The following is a 23,392-nucleotide window of genomic DNA, read 5'->3' as shown; positions in this document are numbered from 1 at the left end:
AGCCTATGGTGCGGTGCAGTAAGATGCTATAAATCCGTCCGCACGTTTCCCAGTAAGTTGTGCAGTCCCCGGCAGTTGTGTGACAGGTCAGTGCACAGCTGGCTATACCGGGCACACCATGCAGCCACCGCCACGGAGACTTTCAGCTATGAATATCGTCAGTAACTTTCTCCATGGCCGCAGATATTCTACCTCTGCTGTTGACATCCGGCGACGGCGCGGCTCCGCCATCGAGGTATTGTCCTCCTCCACTCATAGGGTTATGGTGGCCATGTCATCCATCAGCACAGAAGAAGGGGCGGCAGGTGTCTTCCAGATAAAAAGTTAAGTTTTTTTTTTTTTTTTTTTTCAATATAACTTTTTTTTAACTTTCCCTACGTCTGATTGTTTATTATATTCTAACTTATTTTGACTGTTAGAAAAATTATTATTTTTTAAATATTATTATTTTTTAAATATATATATATTTTTTATATTATTTTTGAGGACATGTCTATCATGATCCAGGGTTTGGGAAGTGGGATTCATTTGTCCTGTTGGGATGTTGGAAATGTCAAGTCTTTCCCAAGATTTGTTTGGGATCCGGTCAATCCGCAGTGTAAAATGTGAAATGTGCGGCTTAACTGTACCACTTACACAACTAAATCTGCAGCGCTACCTCCCGTATTCCCCTGCAACCAAACCAGGGTACATCTCTCACCTTCTTGAAGGTTTAAAAGGGTTTTCCATTTTCAGAAAGCCCCTGCATGTTTAAGAAAAGAACAATAAACCCTGCTTTACTCACCCTCCCCAGGTCCAGCCATGAGTCTCCCTTACTGCTCTCGGTATCTGTTATTGTATGCAGTGCTAAAGTCATGTTGACAGCACTGCAGACCATCAATGAACTCAGCAGCTCTGAAAAACTTGTGCCTTCTACTCAGGCTGAACTGCTGAGCTCATTGATTGGCTGCAGTGCTGTCAATGTGACATCAGCACTGCAGACAATAACAGACACTGGGAACAGCAGCATAGGGATGAGCAGACCTGTGGATGTTCGGGTTCGTCAGGTTCGAGCGAACTTTAGTCCAAAGTTCGGTTTGGGTACCGAAACTCAACCCCAACATGAACCTGAACCCCATAGAAGTCAATGGGGACCCGAACTTTGGTGCTGTAGTATGGTAATAGTAAGGGCTAGAGGACTGCAAAAGTCTTTCGTTCCCTTTCTCTCTTTTTCTCTCACTTTTTCTCTTTCTCTCTTTTTTTCTTTCTCCCTCTCGCTATTTCTCCATTTCTCTCTTTTTCCTCTTTCCTTTTCTCTCTCTTTTTTCTCTCTCTTTCTCGCTCTCCCCCTCTCTTTCTCTATTTCTACCTCTTTGGCTCTCTCTTTTTTCTCTTTTTCTCTCTCTTTCTCGCTCTCCCGCTTTCTCTTTCTTTTTCTCTTTTTCTCTCTATTTCTCCCTTTTTTTCTTTCTCTCTTTTTTTCTCTCTTTCTCCCTCTCACTATCTCTACTTTTTTCTATTTCTCTCTCTTTTTCACTCTCTTTTTTTCTCTTTCTCCCGCTCTCTATTTCTCTTTCTCTATTTCTCCCTCGCTCTCTTTCTCTCTTTTTCTCTCTCTTTCTTGCTCTCCCGCTCTCTATTTATTCCTCTCTTTTTCTCTCTCTCTTTATTTCTCTTTTTTTCTCTCTTTCTCCCTCTCACTATCTCTACCTTTTTCTATTTCTCTCTATCTTTTTCTCTCTTTTCCTCTTTCTTTTGCCTCTCACTTGCCATAAATGTGTAACTTTTTTACCTAGTGTAAATGCCTCTGTTCTCCTGAATCTGATTATATTTTTCTTTTGTCCCTGGGCCTCTCCATTCCTGAGATATCACCCCATCTTCCCTGTGTCATTTTATCCCGTGAGTGTGGCCACACCTCTTTTCCGTGGGAGTTTTCTCAGACCACGCCCAGTTGGCTTAATAGATTCACATACAGTAAAAAAGGGCCCATATCTCAGGAATGGAGAGGCGCAGGAACAAAAGGAAAACATCGCCGGATTCAGGAGAACAGCGGCATTTACACCAGGTAAAAGAAAAAATTACATAATTTATGGCAAGTGAAGAAGTTTTCTTTAATACACTTCCTGCTACCAAAGCAGATACATTGGTTAACATTAGGGTGCTACTTTATTAAAAAAAAAAAAAGAAGGACGCTAGCGGTTCATGAATTTTTGCGCAAAATAGAAAATTTTCTTTATTTTTGTCTTTCAGCTGTTTTGCACCTTTTTAGCTCAAAAAGTCATGTGTTCTGCTAAAAGAGGCGAAAAAACATAAAAAACCAGACAAATGCAATAATGAATGGTCTCCTTTAATAGTTCCAAAATGGCTCCGAATATTCTTCTCTTGAACATTGAATTGGGGAAACACATGTATGAAAACTGGAGCGCTCTTAGGTTACCTAATTAATGATCCACATTTCTTTATGTTTTCTTGACTTAGGAAGCGCAAGACGTCCAACATCAAAATACACCAAAGTTGGGGAGCGCCTGCGCCATGTCATCCCCGGCCACATGCAGTGTTCAATGACTTGCGGAGGTCGTGCTTGTAAATATGAGAACCCGGCACGGTGGAGCGATGAGGAACAAGTCATTAAAGGACTGTACTCCTCCTGGTAAGCTCAGTGATTGCTCATTATTGGCATTCTATATCTGTGTCCTTACATGGATCTTGCTATTGGAGCTTTGTAATACTTCATTCAGCCTGTGGGGGCGCTGCAGGGAAATGTAAAACGTTCTACTGGGTTTCCAGACAAACTTTCTTCAATGGGTTTTCTGAGAAGTGATCCACTGATAAGATGGTATGCGTGACTAAGCCTGAAATAGGAGACAGCGATCATCTTCGACCTCTTTAAGCTTGAGGGATCCGATTTTCAAAAGTGGACAAACCCTTTAAAGTGGATCTGTCACCCGTCATCAGATCTTACAATACAAACTGCAAATATTATTGAATACATTTTTGTTTTATAGACCTGATGTGACTGGTGTACTTACTATAAAAATCCATTTCAGAACGGCTAGTATAATCCTAATATTGAAATGATCATTTTATAAGTCCAGCTAAAGAGGGACAATCCAAGTGTATTTAGTTTGTCAGCAGAAAATTCTACTGGTCAGCACAATACTTCAACAGCAGCAGGGACACTGAGGCTATGTGCACACGGTGCGTTTTTGGTGTGTTTTTTTGTGCGGTGCAGAAATTTTTGCAAGCAATTCCTGATCGTGCGCACATAGTCTGAGGGGCTGTCAATCAGGCTAGGTGGTTGGAAATCAAGTTTAAACTTTGAAAGAAGACTATACCGCCATTCTGAAATGGATTTCAAAGTAAGTACACCAGCCTCATCGGGTCTAACTGATTTATTTAGTATAGCAATGTGCATTATGAAATCTGATCTGCTTTACAGGTTATGTCCAAACTTGAAACGTAACACCTCGACTCGCAACAGAGAATGCGGCTCTGACATGCACTGTAGACATTAAATAGAGTGGTGGCAAACTTGCACGGCCACTGAGGCATTTTGGAGCTGCGTTCTCTGAGTTCCAGCATGGAATCACTTACAATGAAAACCAAAAAGACCTTTTCACCCAGCGCAGTTTGTTAAAAAAACGAAAAACAAAAAAAACATGTGCTTTGCTCACCCTCCCCAGGTCTAATGCTGCACCCAGTGTCTGTTTTTGTTCAGCTCAGCGGCTCTGCCCGAGTTGATGGAACTAGCACTCTGATTGTCTGCAGTGTGTTCGACATGATGTCAGCAATACCGACAATAACAGACACTGGGAGCAGCGGCTAGACCCGGGGAAGGTGAGTAAAGCACTGTTTGTTTGTTTGTTTTTTACAGAAAACTGCAGCCAAGGAAATAGGTGTTTTCTAAAATCTGGAAAATCAATGCAATTTTTTACTTCGTAATAAATAGAGAAAAAAAGAGCCAACTTGACTTTCTGCTTCTTTCAGGATCACAGAAAACATACTGGCAATGGCGAGACCATCCACGGAAATTCTAGAAAAGTATAACATTATTAAGCAATTTCAGAGGTAACGGTATAATACAATATGGATCTGGAGTGTGTGTACATTAGTACAGACGGTGACAACATTTTATTCTGTATATCGATGGTCATAGAAACATATACAGAACCAGAATAAATGTGAGAAATAACATTTTACTGTTTCATTCCCCTAGTCAACAGGGAGTGTCCCCTCACCGTTAGCAATACCAGCACTGATTGGATAGTTTCAGATTTTGTAGGGACACACTCTATTTATAATGTCACTGGTAACACCCTGTTGCCAATTTATTCATACATTTCCAGGAGTAATAACAGAGGAACAGCATAATGTAAAGTCATAAAAAAGAGGTTTTCACTGCTACCGTAATTCATTTTTTCATTAAAATAGACATGTTAAGAAAGCTGATGGTCTTCTATTAACAGGCTGGCCATGTGATGAGGATTCAGGTTTTATTTTGGATGTGTATTACAGCAAATTTGCCATTCTGAAGTGTTCAGAGAGGTGATTCTGCAGAGAAAAAAAATCCCTATCTTATGTATAATAATATAAATGAGTTTTGGTATAACCAGCAATTCACTTCTCATCTTTTCCCCACCTCTATGAAGAAGCTCTTTTCTTAGTGACCATCTTATTTACCAACAAAGACATAGCAGCAGTACTGACTGTGCCTGAAAAGAGGACCTTTTACTTGCTTGAAAAAATTCAAATGCCTTGTAAAAATACCCGATTCCTCTGATTCTGCAGCTGTTTTCCTTTTTGCGCTGCGTCGCTCCATTGCAGAGATATTCGCATTTGTACTTTTGGAGCGCAGTGTGTGAAATCTCTGCTTGTAATGCAACTGGGTGTTTCTTTAGAATCTTCTCTGGGGGCGAGCGCTTTCACTACTCCCTCCCAGATGCTACCAATCAATCAATGATTTGTAGCATCTGGGAGAGTGGCGTGAAAGCGCTTGCCCCCAGAGAAGACTCTGAAGAAATGCCCAAATGGAGTACAAGCAGAGATTTCACATACTGCACTCTAAAAGCAACATATGTGAATACTGATGTAATGGAGTGACTCAGCGCAAGATGGAAAACAGCAACAGAATCCGGGGAGGTCAGGGATTTTTACAAGGTGTTTAATTCAGTTTTTTTTAGCAAGTGAGAGGTCCTCTTTAAGGAGACAGTGTTATATGTACTTGCTTCATTATACGTATAGTATTATAGCGAAATGTAGGGAGGTACTACAACCTGTGCTTTGGCAATTAACAGGAAGACGCAGAGAGGCAGTACTATCTGTGCCTAAATATTTTAGAATTTCACTTTGTTAGGGAGGAAGTACTACATGTGTCTACAATAGCTACAAGGAAAAAAAGTATTGTCTGAGCCTGTATCATTTACATGAAAAAACAGGAAGGCAGTACTATCTGTGTATTTATCATTTACTTTAACAAAAGTAAGTGGAACTATCTGGCCCTACATTATTTACAGCGATGAATACACAGGCAGTACTGTCTGTACCAGCATAACGAGCCTGTTCAAAAAGAAACAAGAAGGCAGTACACTCTGTCTTTGTGTGCATAATGAGCCTGTATAATTTACAGGAAGAAACTGGAAGGCAGCACTATCTGTGCATTTCATTTACACAGATATTAGAGATGAACATACATGTACCTGCATGAGCCTGTTCATGTTACAAAAAGAAGCAGGAAGGCTGTACAATCTATGCATAGATCATTTACAGTAAGAAACAAGGACGCAATACTGCCTGTGCCTATATTATTTACAGAGAGGAAAAAGCAAGCAGTACTGTCTGTGTGCATAATGAGGAGAAATATATCAGTACTATCTATGCTTACATCATTTACTGGAAGACAGCACTATTTGTCTGTATATAATTTAAAGGAAGGAAACAAGGAGCCAGTACTGTCTGTGTCTACATATTTTCTAGAGAGAAAATACTGTCTGTTAGGCCAGAAAAGGCCTGAAATGCATCAACAATTCTTGTCTGTTGTTTCCTATGGATTTTAACCTGGATTTAGCCTCATATCTTTTGCTTATATGGGACTATTATCATATAATATTATCAATACCTACATCAGAAAACAGCACTATCTGTGCCTCCACCATAGTAGACAAAGCACAGAAATAGGGGTCACATTTTTGTTACATTAGCAGTGTATATCAAATAGGTAGAAAAATGAACCCACACATAGTACCCGATTCCTCATTTGTGGGTTTTTCTTTTATGTAACTTTTTTTTTCTTATGGTATTTTTTGTTGTTTTTTTATGCCAAATTCTTCAAAATGACACATAGGGTTCCTTAATTTTGAGCAAAATAAATAAATAAAAAATAAGCTCTTTATTTTTTTTTTCGGAATTTCTGCCACATGCCCAAAAATTTTTACAATCCAAAAAAAAACATTTTACATTTTGAAAACGTCGCAATTGATGAATCGACCGTAAACATTTTAGAAAACGAAAACCTCACCCGTGACGGCGACTAGAAAAAATAAATAAATGAAAAAATAATTTGGCGCAAATCAAAAAAAAAAATATAGAATTTTTTTTTTTTTAATAATTATTCGGGGCTATAGTTTCAAAAGAAAATCACTCCTAATTGTAGCAGTAGTTCAATCCTTTCTATTCTAGGAATGATTTGGTAATAAAACTTATAATTTTCCCTGTTTGACCTACAAACAATGTCGTAGATATTAAATGTCTTCCCGTTTCTTGTTTACTTCTATTTCCAAAGCTGCGGAATAAAAACAGTAATTAACCTGCAGCGTCCCGGGGAGCATGCGAGCTGTGGGAATCCTTTAGAGCAAGAAAGTGGGTTCACATATCTTCCAGAGGCCTTTATGGAAGCTGAAAGTAAGTCTTTTTCCTGCTGTTTGTTCTCATTAATTATGAAACGGCATCAATTTGTGCTGCTGGGCAATGTGGTGAGGAGCGGTGTGTAAGACTCTCCGCTGCTCCTTGCTATAAGTAATTGATATATAAGTTTCACGCTGGGTTGTTACAGATGTTCAAGGACACGTTGGCTTCTTAAATAATACTTTTACTTCTTGTTATATCATCCATGTTCTACTAACCTGTTAATCTGATATGTATCCAGGGTTGGACCGGCCCACCGGAGAACTGGAGAATCCTCCGGTGGGCCCTAGCTTCTCCTTCAGGAGAGTTCATAGTGCAAACCTTGCAGCTGATATGGGGCTCTTGAATGGGGGGAGAAAGGAGGGCCCTCAGAATCAAATCCTCTGGTGGGCCCAATGTTCTTCAGTCTGGCGCTGTATGTATCTATAACTGGGATCTGTATATTTTCAATCCCGTGTGATTCTTGGAAATATACTACTGCAGTAGAGTACCATTGCGTGATAGTAGAGCAGTTACCAAACTGATGGCTCCTTGTGGGCAGAGCAGAAAGTCTGAGGAGCCACTTCAGCTAATGGCAGGAGAGCACTAAGTGATGTCAGAGAAAGGGGGTGTGTCTTTGGCATCTTATTCAGTATTGCCCAGTAACATGTATCAGGTTTCTGATGCCCCTTGTGTACAACAGAACCAGTAAAAATCCCACCTTACCCACCCAAAGGACCTCCGATACCTTGTAGTGTGGGTTAATAGATTTTTAAACATTTCCCTTTATGTATAATTAGTACTGATATGCATGAACTTTAATTGCTGCACATGCTATATGCAAATTAGCTTCTTGAAGTCATGGAGGAGGAGCTAATCAGCTGAAAAGTCATAACGGCTGGCTCCTAAATACACCTATTTGGCTTAATTAACATCATCATAGAAGCAGCCATACGGTATTTTATCATGTAATTTAAAATCCCACGCATGCGCCATTGTCTTCTACTTCTCAGTGATGCTTCAGTTTCATGGTGGTGATAATAACAGGGTCCCTTTAAGGACTGATATGTATAGTGCACCCCTTTAATCATTGAGGATCCCTTTAAAGAGGACATTTCTCTGGATTTTTTTCATTTAAACTGGTTCCATCTTTCAATTACTGCTCCTCCACTGATTCTGGAACAGTTTTTCTTTTTCTTTCAGACCCATCCATTGCAAAGTTATGCACATTTTCCCTTCAACCAACTAAGCATGTACAAGAGAACTTCTCTGTGGGCGTTTGCTTTTTCTCCTCTGACGCTGGCCAATCAAAACATGGCTACGCCCACAGAGAAGTTCTGTGGTACACGCCCAGTTCATTGTATCTTTATTACCAAGGGACATAACTTTGGAATGGAGAGGCCTAGAAAGAAAAGAAAAACTGTTCCAGAACCAGTGGAGTAGCGACGATTGGAGGAGTCAATCAGTTTAAATTAAAAAAATCTAGTGAAAGATTCCCTTTAAATTTTTTAACGAGTAGTGTAGACCATTTACTACATCCACATCCCTATCTGAAACAAGGAGCCTGTAGGTGTACAATTAACTCTGGATCTAATAATTAGGATGTAAGACCCTTTAACATAGCGCTGAATTATGTTTTTCCTTTAGAGCTGAATGTCGCAGTTCACATTTCACACATCCTGTGCTAATCGCCCTCATGACGTCTCTGTTCTCTGGGTCTTATAATAGATGATGTTACACTCTTACTACTAATTAACAAGATTTCCCCTTGTAAGAGTGCACAGAATATGGCGGAGCGCAGCCAGCACACCAGCACCAGCGCACCCTGTGTGTATAAATGATTCTCAGTCTTTGACGTCTTTCTGTCCTAGTAAAAAAATAAATAAAACATTTTCTCTTTCAGTATATTTTTATAATTTTGGATGGAAGGACTATGGCGTCGCATCCCTGACTACTATTCTCGACATGGTTAAAGTTATGTCTTTTGCCTTACAAGAGGGAAAAGTAGCTATTCACTGCCATGCTGGGCTGGGGCGGACAGGTAAGGTAGTTGTTTAGAGTTGTGATGACCTGTGAAAAATTCTGTTTTTTGGGGAAAGACGGGGACCATTAAAGATTAACTAAACTTTCATTTTTTTATATATAATTTTGTCCTGCGTGGAAAGTTATGAAACTTTTCAAAAAAGGGAGATTTTTCTTAATTTCTATAAAAAAAAATCCTGCGAGTGGTTCCAAACCCTGTTTTTTTCCCAAGCTTATTGCCTTCCTTCAACTGCATTGATATCAGAACTGAATCATTAGGAGTACAGATGATGGCAGTGATGGATCAGCTGAGACTTCTTCTAAGTGTTCTGCTCTTCATCGCAATCTCCTGCAGCAGTGAACTCCTGCACAGGCTTATTCCCTGCTGCAGAAGATTTTTCTGATAAGCAGAACACTCAGAAGAAGACACAAGTGCTGACACCATCTCTGCCATCATCTGTACTCCAAATGTGTATGTTCTGCTATGAATGTTCTGAAGGTGGTAAAGAATGCTCCATTGGTGCCTGAATTGGCAGATTTTTTATTATTATGAGGACTATTTGCATCTTTGACATTTATGGCATCTTTGTAGAATATGGAAGTTCTAAATATTGCCATTTTGCAGAACTCCTATGTAAATGAATGGAGCAGACGTTGAACGTTCCCACCTCCTCTCCATTCAAAACTGTGCTCTACAGAGTTCAAGTTCAAGAGCATTGTCCTTAGAATGGCCGGGGGTCCCAGAGAACGGACCCTCGGCAATCAATGAGTTATCTCCTATTCTATGGCCAAGGGATAATTTACTAATAGAGATGAGTGGATTAATTAGAAGGACCCTGGTCCAGAAACCACATTGGTAGTCCATGACCACCAGACAGTAGCCGTGCTAGTTTTCTTGGTGCCTCTTCCAATTAGTAGGTCTGGTGTGACGTCATGTGTGTGTCACGCTGCAATTATGATGTCATGCGGGGCCATCAAATCAGAAGAGACGCTGGGGATTATGGCAGATAGGAGGAGGTTTGCAGGGCTCCTGTCCATGGCTGCTTGACCACGGTTATATATACCCTTTAAGGGAAAAATCTAGAGTCATTCTGTAGTTTAGGGATCCAAACAGATGCCAGGACCTGGGTGACTTGTGTATTTCTCCCCAGCAGAGGGCAGCACATGACACATTTATCAGTTCTCTACACTCTGTAAGACATGGAAGAGTCTTCTGGCCTCCTGCTAAGGAATATATCAATTAGTCTCTGCTGTGACTGGTAAAACCATTCTTTTCTGGTATGTTATATGCCAGTCCTGAGGCATCACAAGACATATTGCTCATTTACGTGCACTCTGGGATAGTCGGGATTTGTGCACTTAGCAGTAAGCTGAGGATTATGGACCAGGCGTTAATTCTAGGGAGATAGATTGAAAGTTACGGAAATCATATTTAAATGCGATAGATGTTATTTCTGGAGAAACCACTTTAAAGGGGGTGTACATAGGGGGACACATTGATTGCCTAAGGATGAAGGAGAAGGAGGCAATGTCTTCCATGCTCTCGGATCACCGCCAGTTCAGACACGAGAACAAGACCTTAGTTTCAGTCTGCCCTAGTAATCAGATTTTTTTAAAACTGTATTGGTTGACATTACTTGTAATTATTGTAATAATAAACCCATGGGAAATCCTAAAATAATCTGAAAAACAATAACACATCCTGACCTATCGGACCCTCGGGACTCCTCTACATTGCAACTCCTGCCTCCTCTGGTGGTCTTCTTGCTGCAAATATCAGGTGACCGCTGCAGTCAGTTAGTAATATATGATGGCCTGCAGCGGGTATGTGACACCTCTCCTTCTTCATCACTGGAAAAGGAAGACAGGAATCAATTGGGGGGACACAAGCTGCAGTAGGGAAAAGTGGTGGGGTTTAGTAGGTGAGCATGTGTTTTTTTGTAATTATAAGTAGTGGAAAACCCCTTTAAGTTTAGATGTAAAATATCTTTAACTAAAGACTCTGATTTTTTAGACATATAGTATATGGACAAGAGTATTGGGGGACACATATTACTCCTACAGGAAATGTAATGTCCCATTCTACATCCATAGAGATTAATATCGAGTCGCTCTCCGTCTGCAGCTTTAACAGTGTCTGCTCTTCTTGGAAGTTTTTTACAAGATGTTGGAGGAGTCTTGTGGGTTTTTTTTTGCCTCTTCATTCATAAGAGCATGTGTGAGGACAGACACAGATTTTGGGGGAGAGGCCGAGCTCACAATATCCGTTCTAGTTCATCCTAAAGGTGTTGGATGTGGTTGAGGTCAGGGCTCTCTGAGGCCGGTCATGTTCTTACCCAAAATTCTGATCACCCATGCCTTTATGGACCTTGTGCACTGGGCACAGTCATGGGGAACAGAAGAGGTCCTTCCCCAAACTGCTCCCACAAAGCTAAAAAAGATTTCCCTTCACTAGAACTAAGGAGCCTCAGCCAACCAAAGAAAAACAAGCCTAGAGCATTATCTCTCCTCCACCAAACTTTACTGTGGGCACAATGCAGTCAGGGGGTAACGTTCTCCTGCAGTCACCAAACCCAGACTCGTCCATCGGACACCAGATAGAGAAGTGTGATCCATCACTGCAGAGAACACATTCCCTCCAGAGTCCAGTGTTGTCTGCTTTACACCACTCCATCCGACGCTCGGCATTGTGCTTGGTGATGTAAGGCTGCATGAAGCTCCCGGCGAGGGTGCAATGTTTGTGCTGATGTTATTACCAGAGGAGGTCTGGACTCTGCAGTTATGGAGTCAGCAGAACGTTGGTGACTTTTCTGCCCTCTGCTCCTCAGCACTCGACTCCTTGCTCTGTAAAGTTATGGGGTCTCCACTTTGCTGTTCCTTCCACGTCTCAATAATATCACTCACATGTGATGGAGAAGATTTAGGAGGGAAGAAATGTCATGAACGGACTTGATACCCCGGTGGCTCCTATTACAGGACCGTGCTGGTATCAGGGAGCTCTGCACCACCGGCCGTCCTGTCTCGTTAGTTAGGGCAGACGGCAGGTGAGGAGCCAGATCTTGTACATCGGGGCCGAGTGTTATTTTCAATGACTGAGACATGAGTCCTGATACTTTTCTCCATATAATGTATATCATTGCATACATCTAAATTTGGCATTAACCTGTCATTGTCTATTTTCCATTTTCCAGGCGTGTTAATTGCTTGTTATCTAATATATGCCACTAGGATGACTGCAGATCAAGCCATTCTTTACGTACGTGCAAAGAGACACAACGCAATTCAGACTCGGGTCCAGCTCCTGTGTGTCCAAGAGTTCACCCAGTTTCTCATCCCACTGCATAATGTCTTCTCCTGCTGCGATCCTAAAGCCCATGCAGTCACTTTATCGCAGTACCTAATACGACAACAGCACTTACTCCACGGATACGAAGCGCGACACCTGAAATATGTGCCAAAAATCATTCACTTAATATGTAAATTGTTAATAGACCTGGTAGAGAACCGGCTGGTGGTGGAGGAGCAATTGCTAGACGTCCCAGATCTGTCTGCGGAAATAGAGAAGACGGTGTCGCAGCTCTCCACAGAGCAGCTCGATAAAGTATTAGGCCGTGATATTGGCACGGTGGATTCGTTGACCCATTCAGCCACCACGGCAGCTTGTTACGGGGTTCAGGACTCGGTATTGACCAGCGAACAGGAGTTTGACCCATTGTGGAAGAGGAGGAATGTAGAATGTCTCCAACCCTTGTCCCATCTGAAGAAACGTTTAAGTTACAGCGACTCCGATCTGACGAAGGCAGAAATCTTTCTAGAGCAAGGCGAGACTCCATGGACGGAACCCTCACAGATGACTTTCTTGAGCAAGTTGAGTGAACAGTTGAGAATAAAGCAGTGCTTTGTGTCTGAAAGCGAGGATTCTCATTCTATACCCACGCCAAATCTGCAGAACGAACCCTCTGTATCCACGGCATTCTCTTTCTGGTGTCAAAGTAAAGTTGGTAGCATTGATGCTCCACGAGAGAACTCTCCACTGTTCCACCGCAGGCGATTACCCAGGGAAATACAAAGAAGCCGCACTTTTTCCTTAGGATTTCCCTCACCGTTATGTGGCCAAACATCATTAACGGACTCCGAATTTTCAGCGCCAAACATGACTCCTCAGGACACTCCAGACTGTAGTTGTGTCTGTGGAAACAGCAATGTTCTGGAGGATGACAACCCCTCCGAGCAGGAAGATGAGGCCCCATCTCCAAGAGTGTCATTTTATCTTGGATCTAGCGAGATGGCAGAATTCATCCCCCAGATTGTCCTACAGTCCGAGTTAAACCTGGAGGCCAGGAGACTACTAGCTGCCAAGGCCCTTGCAAATCTGGACTGTGACGATGTGGAAGAGATAGCTGAAAAAGTCATCATGTGGCAGGTAAACTTCACCTTGGTGGGGAGTCCGTGTCTGCTGTTTTATGTATTTTTTATCTAACTAATTTAAAGGTGTTGTACCAAGTTTGGAAGTTATCACCTATCCATAGTATAGTTCATAACCTCTCAATCGCCGAAGATCTGACCACTGGGACATGACCCCCACAGATCAGAAGATCCCCATGTGAATGGAGTGGTGTTCAATCCATTCATACTGCCACTTCATTCATTCTTATGGGCGTGCCAAAGATTAGCTGACTGCTCGGTGATCTCTAGCAGTCCCATTAAGAATGATCGACCACTGCTCCATTCATACAGGGACCTTCAAAACTCCCATTTGTCGGATCAGTGGGGGTCCCAGAGGTCAGACCACCAGCGATAGGGAAGTTATTCCCTATCCCGTGCATTGGAAATTGGTTCCAAATTTGGTACAAGCCCTTTAATCCATCCCTAACCTTGACTGTCCATGTAAAGTGCTGTGATGGAAATGTGTGAATGTTACAGCAGACACTTGCAGGACCCCCCCAAAAAAAGTAAAGTATAATATATTTGTTTAATCTGCTAATGACTTGAGAGGAATATTTTACAGTTTGGGTGTGAGTGGAGCAGGCTAAGGAGCTGATCAAAACATACTATGTACACCAAAATGACACCAATAAAGAACGCTATGCAAAAAAAAAGCCGTAACACAGGGTCAGTGGTGGGAAAGTTAAAAAAAAAAAAAAAGCTAAAGATCTCAAAAGATAGCAACAAACCCAAATTTTTTTTTATATAAATTTTTGAATTTTTGTAACCACTAAAATACAAAAAGAAACCTATACATTTGTTCACTCCGATTGTGAAAAATTATACGAGCAGATCATTTTTACTGCACATTGACCGGCGAGATAACAAACCCAAAAACAGTGGCGGAATTTTTCATCATTTCACTAATTTTTTTTTTCATTTGTCCAGAACATTATATGGGAAAGTGAATGGTGTCAATGAAAGCTACAATAAGCTCTCATGAGGCTATGTCAATGGAAAAATGAAAAAAGCTATGAGGTAAAAACAAAAGAGCAAAATTGTAAATTGGTCATGGCCAGAAGGGATAAAATGATATACACACACGTATATATACAGCGTGGAGAATAAGTATTTGATACACTGTTGATTTTGCAAATTTTCCCACCTACAAAGAATGGAGGGGTCTGTAATTTTTATCGTAGGTACACTTCACCCGTGAGAGACAGAATCTAAAAATAAAAAACAGAAAATCATATTGCATGATTTTTACATAATTAATTTGCATTTTGTTGCATGAAATAAGTATTTGATACAATAGAAAAACAGAACTTAATATTTGGTACAGAAACCTTTGTTTGCAATTACTGAGGTCAGACGTTTCCTGTAGTTCTTGACTAAGTTTGCACACACTGCAGCAGGGATTTTGGCCCACTCCTCCATACAGATCACCTCCAGATCTTTCAGGTTTCGGGGCTGTCGCTGGACAACATTGAGTTTCAGCTCCATCCAAAGATTTTCTATTGGGTTCAGGTCTACAGACTGGCTAGGCCGCTCCAGGACCTGGAAATGCTTCTTATGGAGCCACTCCTTAGTTGCCCTGGCTGTGTGTTTCGGGTCATTGTCATGCTGGAAGACTCGGCCACCAACCATCTTCGATGCTCTTACTGAGGGAAGGAGGTTGTTGGCCAAAATCTTACGATACATGAGCCCATCTATCCTACCTTCAAAATGGTGCAGTTGTCCTGTCCCCTTTGGAGAACATCACCGCCAAAGTATGATGTTTCCCCCATCATGCTTCATTGTTGAGACAGTGTTCTTGGGGTTGTACTTATCCTTCTTCTTCCTCCAAACACGATGAGTGGAGTTGATACCAAAAAGTTCTATTTTGGTCTCATCTGACCACACTACCTTCTCCCGTGCCTCTTCTGGATCAGATGGTCATTGGCGAACTTCAAAACGATCTGGATATGTGCTGCTGTGAGCAGGGGGACCTTGCGTGCCCTGCAGGATTTTAATCCATGACTGCGTAGTGTGTTACTAATGGTAATGTTTGAGACTGTGGTCCCAGTTCTCTTCAGGTCATTGACCAAGTCCTTCCATGTAGTTCTGGGCTGATTCTTGACCTTTCTCAGAATCCTCCTTACCCCACGAGGCAAGATCCTATACGGAGCTCCAGAGCGCAGAAGATTGACAATCATCTTGTGCTTTTTCATTTTTTTTTAGTAATTGTGCCAACAGTTGTTGCCTTCTCACCAAGCTGCTTGCCTATTGTCCTGTAGCCCATCCTAACCTTGTGCAGGTCTACAATTATGTCCGTGGTGGTCCTTAGACAGCTCTTTGACCTTGGCCATGGTGGAGAGGTTCGAGTGTGATTGAGTGTGTGGACAGATATCTTTTATGCAGGTAATGAGTTCTAACAGGTGCAATTAATACCGGTAATGAGTGCAGAGTAGGAGGGCTTCTTAAAGAAAAACTAACAGGTCTGTGTGAGCCAGAATTCTTGCTGGCTAGTAATGATGATGAAAGGTGATCAAATGCTTATTTCATGCAATAAAATGCAATTTAATTATGTAAAAATCATACAATGTGATTTTCTGTTTTTTATTTGTAGATTCTGTCTCTCACAGTTGAAGTGTTCCTACGATAAAAATTACAGAACTCTCCATTCTTTGTAGGTGGGAAAACTTGCAAAATCGGCAATGTATCAAATACTTATTTTCCCCACTGTATATATAAAATACATAAAAATGCTTTTTTACTACACTTAAATCTGTATTGACTCAGGCTATAAAATTAACCCATGGTCTATTCTGGATGGTGAATTCCATAAGAAATAAAATAAAAAATTGCCAGAATTACTGTTTTTTTGTTCAAGCAGCCTCAGATAAAAAAAAAATAGAATTAAAAGCATGAAAAAAATCTTTTGCACCTCCAAGTGGTACCAATGAAAATGTTAACTCATCACACTAACAAACAAGTCCTCACTCAGGTCCGTCAACAGAGAAATAAAAAATAGCTATGGCTCGAAGTATATGAGAACACACAAACAATAGTTATTATTTTAAAATCGTTTTATTGTTCAAAAGTAGTAAGACCAATTTTATTCTCAACCGATGATTGGCCGGCACTTTCTTGAAGTACAATGCAGTCAGTGATTAGCTTCATCTCGATACGACTACAAGGAGCGCCAGTTCATGTCACAGTTATACAAGTCTACTCCCCAACAATAGATGCCGAGGAGGAGGACCTTGAACTTTTCTACAATCAAGTTCAAGAAGAAATCGACAAGATGCCAAAACAAGACTTACTTATTATCATGGGACACTTGAATGCCAAAGTGGGCCACGGCAAACATGGAATCATTTTTGGAAACTTTGGACTTGGTGAACGAAACGTGGCTGGAGGAAGATTCATTGACTTTTGTTCAACAAGTCAACTGACCATCATGAACACCTTCTACCAAAATCACAAACAGAGTCTCTACACATGGACATCACCAAATGGGACCTATAAGAATCAGACTGACTACATATGTGTTTGCCAAAGATGGAGGTCGTCGATCATTACAGTGAAAACCAGGCCAGGATCTGACTGTGGAACTGATCATGAACTTCTGACAGCAATAATTCAGGTCACGCTGCGCAAACAGACTAGACAACAGGTCATTTCCAACTTCATATTTGACCAGCAGACCTGAATTTTTTTGGAACGGTCTGTACAACCGATTTATATTTCTGGACACGGATGAAAAAAACCTGGACGATAAAGAAACAAGACAGGAGAAAAATCAACGCCTTCGAAATGTGGTTCTGGAGAAGGATGTTATCAATATCATGGATGGCAAGAAGAACAAAGAAATCAATTTTGGAACAAATCAAGTCAAACATGTCACTCGAAGGAAAGATCACCGAGCTATGACTTGCCTACTTTGGACATATCATGCGAAGAGAGCGATCACTGGAGAAGGACATCATGGTGGGAAGAATAGATGGAAAAAGGCGAAGAGGAAGACAAGCAATCTGATGGCTTGATACAATCAAGATAACAGCGAAGACCCTGATGGACCCATCTGGGCTTGCACAAGATCGAACTAACCAACAGATCGTTCATCCATCAAGTCGCCATGGCTCGAGATCAAGCTGAAGGCCATTAAATAATAAAATAATAAGACCAAAAATGACATTTATACCTCAAAGTAGAAAAACTCAAAAATTGCTGTTTTTTTCCTCCCCAATACAGTGAGGACGAATGACATACTCATAGCTGTTTCTCATATTACAGATTTCGTACTTTTAGATAAATCAGGTTTGTTATGGCAATGATTTAATATGTTCTTCGTTTGTCTCCCGTCCATTAGAAAGAGTTGAATACTCGAGAAGCGGCCTGGGACCGAATCTGCGCAGAGAGGAACCCTTTTGTTCTTAGCAATTTAATGTGGTCATGGATTGAACAGCTTAAGGAACCTCTGATCACAAAGGCGGGTGTTCATTTATTAGCAAGTTATGACAGCGATCCCGACAGCGCCCTCTACCTGCTAGAAAAGGTAACTGTAATGAGTGTGATATAAACTTTGGCTGATAAATGTGCATAACATGTATCACTGGCTGGCAGTAACTGCGGCACTTTTTTTTTCATCAGTAGAGATGTTTTTTTATTAATTTATGCAATTTATTAGATACTGACATGCATGACGCAAATTACACTAAATTGTGTTGCAAAATAGGAAATATGGTACCTATCGTCTTAGTTTCATTTAATATCTCATCCCTCTCTAACATGTGCAGCTAATTGCTGAGGGTCCTGGTTATGAGACCCCCACTGACCACTCAAAAAGAAACACTTTGCAGTGTGCTGCTGAGCTCTTGCATTAGCATGTGGACAGAGCTGTGTACGGCCTTCATAGAAAGTCTATGATTCCATTCTCCTACCTGTGTACAGGCTCATAGGCTTTACATTGAGCCTGTACACTATTCTGTGCGCGCAGATCATGCATGTGCTCAGCGCAGCTGCCTGCTGAGCAACACACTGCATAGGGGTTTTTTTTTAGGCAGTGGGAAGGGGTTTTATGACCAGGAGTATTAATGATCTGCTGCACATGTTAGGAAGGAACTAAATTGTAAATAACGAACACTAAACAATAGTTATTGTATATTTTGGACCATGTCTTGCATACACAACTCTATTACACACATAAAGCTCTGCTACATGCGCACAGCTTTGGGTATCTGTTGCTTTTTTCACACTTGAAAAAGATGCCGGTACGGCGTTGAAGCGCGTAGTGGTTAGTAAAGAACTTTCAAGGAATATCACAGCAAGAGACTTCTTTTCCAGCAGCGCAGCTGATTTTAAATGTGATTTGTATCCTTCTTTGGAAAGCTTTGCTTCTTACACACACAGCCTGCTACACACCCAATGCTATACTACATACACACGTACCCTGCTACATACACACACTGTCTACTTCATACACACACAGCCTGCTACATACACACACAGTCTACTTCATACACACACAGCCTGCTACATACACACAACTATACTACATGCACAAGTGCACACACAACTTTTTGCTACTACACACATAGCCTGCTACATACAAATACAGCCTGTTATATACACCCAGACATCTCTGCTACACACCCAAAGCTATGCTGCATTCACCCGTAGCCTGCTACATACACACAGCCTGCTATATACACACAACTATACTAAATGCTCTAGTACACATACAGCTCTACTTTATATACCCACAGCCTGCTACATACACCCAGACTGCTCTGCTATACACCCAAAGCTATGCTGCATACACAGATAGCCTGCTACATACACACAACTATTCTACATGTGCAAACGTACACACACAGCTCTGTTGCATACAAATACAGAGCTCTCTTGCATACACACACAGCTCTGCTACATACTAAGAGATAATATAAGATCCATGTGTTAAAATATATATATTTTTTACCTTGATGATAAGTGAAGCTTCCCCAAAGTCATTCACAGACAGCATCCTGTAATGGGATCACTGCTGCCAGCTGATGACCTGTGACTCGCAAATAAAATGAGAATATATTGGTGAAAAATGCTATATAGTCAAAATAACTGCTGGTATATAACTGTCTGTAAGGATAGTGTATATTTAACATGCTAAATGAATTGGTGTCTAACTACAGGGGCAGCACCAGACCATGTTGTGCATCCTGCAGTGTGTGAGTAACCTGCGACCGCTCCCCTCTGACATCGAGGATGCAATACTGACCCGAATGATCATAGCTTTCACCATGGTAGGTATTGCAGTGTGAGATCTGGGGTATAGAAAGGTTTGGCTACCTACAGCTGTAGACCCCTGTCCTTAGGATAGACCATTAGTCTTACATCGGTGGTGGTCTGACTCCCAGCACACATGCCAGTTGGTTGCTTTCAGGTGCCACATTTACATCGGCTGCAGGCTGATTCCTTCTTGCTGTTCTTCGCAGCAGTGCTGGGTATTGTAGCCTTCTCCTATTCACTTAAGCGAGCATGCTGTAAGTTGTGCGGAGCTGCAAGAACAGGCAACATCGAAGCAGGCTGATACCTCACTGAAATATTAAAGGGGTTGTCCGGTCCAAAATCGATAAGTCTGCAGTCACTCTGTGTGACTGCAGACTTACGAATCTTCTCTGCTCACGCACTGTGCGCTGCGAGGATTTGCCGGTTTCTAAGCCAGGATCAGAGGATATGTATGAGTTATACATACTCCAGGGCAGAATGGGTCCAGTGGGGGTGGTCTCCCTCCATACGCTTGTATGGAGCGAGGCCACGCCCTCTAATCGGCCACGCTTACTGAATGGCCGCATTACTAGTTGGGGAGCGGCTTCGCTCAATACAAGTGAATGGAGCGAGACTGCGCCCACTAGACAGGTTGTGGCCGGGAGTATGTATAACTCATTCATACCCTCCGGTCCTGGCTCAGAAACCGGCGAATCCCCGCAGCGCACAGTGCCTGCGCTGGGGGGGGATTCATAAATCTGCAGTCACACAGAGCGACTGCAGACTTATCAATTCGGACCGGACAACCCCTTTAAAGGGGCCGCGGCCCCCTCAAACAGAGTGACGGACCCCCACTGATCTAATATTGATAGCCAATCCTAAGAAAAGGCCATTCATTTAAAAATGTTTTTTGTGCAAATTGTGACTTTTATGCATGTTAATCAGTACATTCCCAAAATTAAAAAAGTGCTAGAGACTAATATATCAAATGTCGCACATTAGATTCAAATTTTGCGTGTGACTTTTTTTGCACGTTAAAAATGGTTGCACCATAAATGTTTTAGTGCCACACCACTTTTTAAGACAGCTATGACCTGTTTAGAATATGCAACTTTTATGTAATAATGCAGTCCTAAATATATTTTACTTTACGCCAAAAGGTCAATCGTGCTCTGTATTATCCTTATCCTTTTATTAAACTTTTAGTACGATACTAAAAATGGGTGTAATAAATAGAATAAAACATTAATAAATATGACTTAGGTATTTATGAATATTTTGCAATTTCTGCGAAAAATTTGGTGCAAATGCAATGATAATTGTCTTCCATAGTGCCCCTTTTTGACTTATTTCTAGGAATTATTGCATACAAATATTCCATTTGGGCCTCCGATGTGGTAATATATTCTATTTGTATTTTTCTGTATGTCTGACTACAATGCATCTTTATCGCATTACTATTGATTTCATTTTATGTATTACATTGCACTATATGTGTGCATTACATTGCACCAAATTTCTATAGATCTTTCAGAATTGCATTGTAATTAACTTTGTTGATATATAGTTTATATGTGCATATACATACCTGTTATCATCATTCTTTGGTAGCATTCTTCCATCTGATCACTACCCTTTGTATTGTCTTCCTACCTTCATTATTTTGTGTCTCTCATCGGCCTCCCCTTGCTTTCATTGCTTCTTGATTTTAATTATTAACTTTAAATGTTTATTTTTATTATGTAGTTGTGTACCTCAATACAACATTTATTGTTTATATACATTTGTTTGCTTTTTGATTGTTATTCAGTAACAGTTATATGATATTTTAGAAGTGTCTCACCCTGAGATATTCATTTTGTAGGTTAAACACGATTCAGAAGACAGTTCTCTGGTCTACAATACTCTGAAACCGATCTTACAACACGCCTTGACAGACATCCGAAAATAAAGCCTCCAGGGCGTCTTTGCACACGCTTGGCCTTGTGTGCACTTTTTAGGTGTCACTTGTGTTTCCTGTGAGGTTCGTGTTTACATGTTGGTGACATAAAGGGCTCAGACTACAGAGAATGTAGAAAACTCTAGGGGGCTTCATGTTCTAGTAGCTATTTTATCTTTATACGTGTTTCTTATAAGCTCGGTTCACTGTGTTTTGCGGCACCTTTATATGTCTATGGGTTGGTATCTTATTTGTGAATAGTACGTGTTGTATTTATTACGTTACTGGGCGTAATGCAAGCTCCCTGCAGAACGCGTCCGGGGAATGCACTGTGAAAATTTAGTATGAAGGATTGAATACAGCGGGTCAGACAATATAGCAATAGACCTTCTGTAACATAAGTAGAGCCATACATTTATGAAGGTTGGGGGTATAAAGTCTATAGGGCATCTCCCTTATTAAGATGCTTAAATAGAAATAGATTCAAAGGGAATGCATCTCAGAAAATGACCCATTATTTAAATCATTTTTTGTGTTACATGTATTAAATAAAAATAGCTATATGTATATTTATTTACAAAAAATGATTAGTAATCTTGCAATTTTCACACTAGCCACCGGGCTTTTTTCGACTCATATGTCCTGTTTTTTTATCGGCAAGAGTTTTCAGCAGGCTCATTATCAGCAGAGGTAGGATTAGAATGTTAGGTAGCACTTCTGCACACAGATGATAACATAGGATCTACTAATAATAATAGACCATGTTACTGCTCCCACTCAAAATGACCCAAATGACCTTTGCGTACGCTCATTAGATGCTTCAATACAAAAGATAGGGTTGTGGGCAATGTACATGTGTTGTTTCCTGAAACGAAAAAAAGAGAGTCTAAAAAAAAACACAGTGGCAAGTGTGAAAATTGCACCATTTTTATTTTTAATACAGATTGTGTAACATAAAATCCTGATTTAAATAATAGGTAATTTTCTGATGATTGCCTCCCTTTAAAAGCCTCTGACATCTCTTAAGGGAGTCAATAACTTTTGTTACAAGTGTTCCACCTTGACCTGAGACCTCTTGAGTAGTCACAAGCATCAATATGATTTCTTCTGAAGGTGGCCAAACACATTAGATGAACGACAGCCGAACCTGCTGATTTGGGTGGGATTGTCCAACCGTCTGATTTGTATGTGTCCCATCTTTCTCTTGACGGCAGATGACAAGGGTAAAAAAGGATCAGGCATGTCGTATTTTAATATGTCTGATAATTTCTTTAGGAGGAAAGATGTGCCTGGAAGAGGTTTACCTATTGAAAACACATGCACTCTCTGCCACATTGAGCATGGTGGGGTTTGGAATAATAGTTGATGGCCAAACAAGTCTGCGGCCGACTCTTATCTTAGGTGTGTGGTCATCTTAAAGAATGGGTTTCATTTAAAGGGTACTCTTAGAGCTTTGTTTTGGCCATTTAGGGGTAAGAGAGAGGCTGAACGTTAGGTTTAAGCCTCCTCGTTAGCATCGACCAACTTGCGTCTAATTTAAAGAGGACCACGTCACTAGATCAAAGACCAGTTTTTGCTCTTTTTTTTATTACCACTGCTCCCCTGAGTATTCCGTTTTTGATAAAAGCCGGTTCCAGAGATAAGGGGCTTTTTATTTAGTCCTAATTTCATAGTTTCGTAGCTCAAGTTTCATAGTTTTATGGTTGAAGGTAGACAGTGGAGTCCATCGAGTTCAACTCATAGCCTAACATGGGTTGAACCATAACTTGTATGGTCTTTTCAAGGGGGCGTTGCTCACAGGGTACTTATGTAGAGCAGCCTAAAGACACGCCCTAGAGGATCCTCTCAGCACCGCCTCCTTGGTAAAGACCGTAGAAATTAGAATAAAATTAGAAT

General features: G+C 41.0%; 1 protein-coding gene across 4 annotated transcripts in view; it reads left to right on the top strand.

The window, feature by feature from the left end:
• The window catches only part of PTPDC1 (protein tyrosine phosphatase domain containing 1), a 78,470-nt gene extending 56,941 nt beyond the window's left edge, over positions 1 to 21,529 (top strand). For 3 of the 4 annotated variants that reach the window (XM_073644523.1, XM_073644524.1, XM_073644522.1), the window contains exons 3-10: positions 2,458 to 2,629; positions 3,967 to 4,047; positions 6,758 to 6,876; positions 8,762 to 8,899; positions 12,072 to 13,303; positions 17,663 to 17,848; positions 19,482 to 19,592; positions 21,422 to 21,529. In XM_073644523.1, coding sequence (XP_073500624.1) covers positions 2,458 to 2,629; positions 3,967 to 4,047; positions 6,758 to 6,876; positions 8,762 to 8,899; positions 12,072 to 13,303; positions 17,663 to 17,848; positions 19,482 to 19,592; positions 21,422 to 21,508 — 2,126 coding nt within the window. In that variant the 3' untranslated portion in view covers positions 21,509 to 21,529. Of the gene's footprint in view, positions 1 to 85; positions 324 to 2,457; positions 2,630 to 3,966; positions 4,048 to 6,757; positions 6,877 to 8,761; positions 8,900 to 12,071; positions 13,304 to 17,662; positions 17,849 to 19,481; positions 19,593 to 21,421 lie in introns of those variants that run through there. The other variant, XM_073644525.1, reaches the window with a different exon arrangement.
• The last annotated feature ends 1,863 nt before the right edge of the window (positions 21,530 to 23,392 follow it).

This window comes from Phyllobates terribilis, unplaced genomic scaffold (genome assembly GCF_046119375.1).
Source record: "Phyllobates terribilis strain yellow unplaced genomic scaffold, ASM4611937v1 Scaffold_8__6_contigs__length_399053987, whole genome shotgun sequence".
Lineage (NCBI taxonomy): Eukaryota > Metazoa > Chordata > Amphibia > Anura > Dendrobatidae > Phyllobates > Phyllobates terribilis.
The sequence above is the reverse complement of the archived record's forward strand: the minus strand, read 5'-3'. Positions and strand labels throughout refer to the sequence as shown.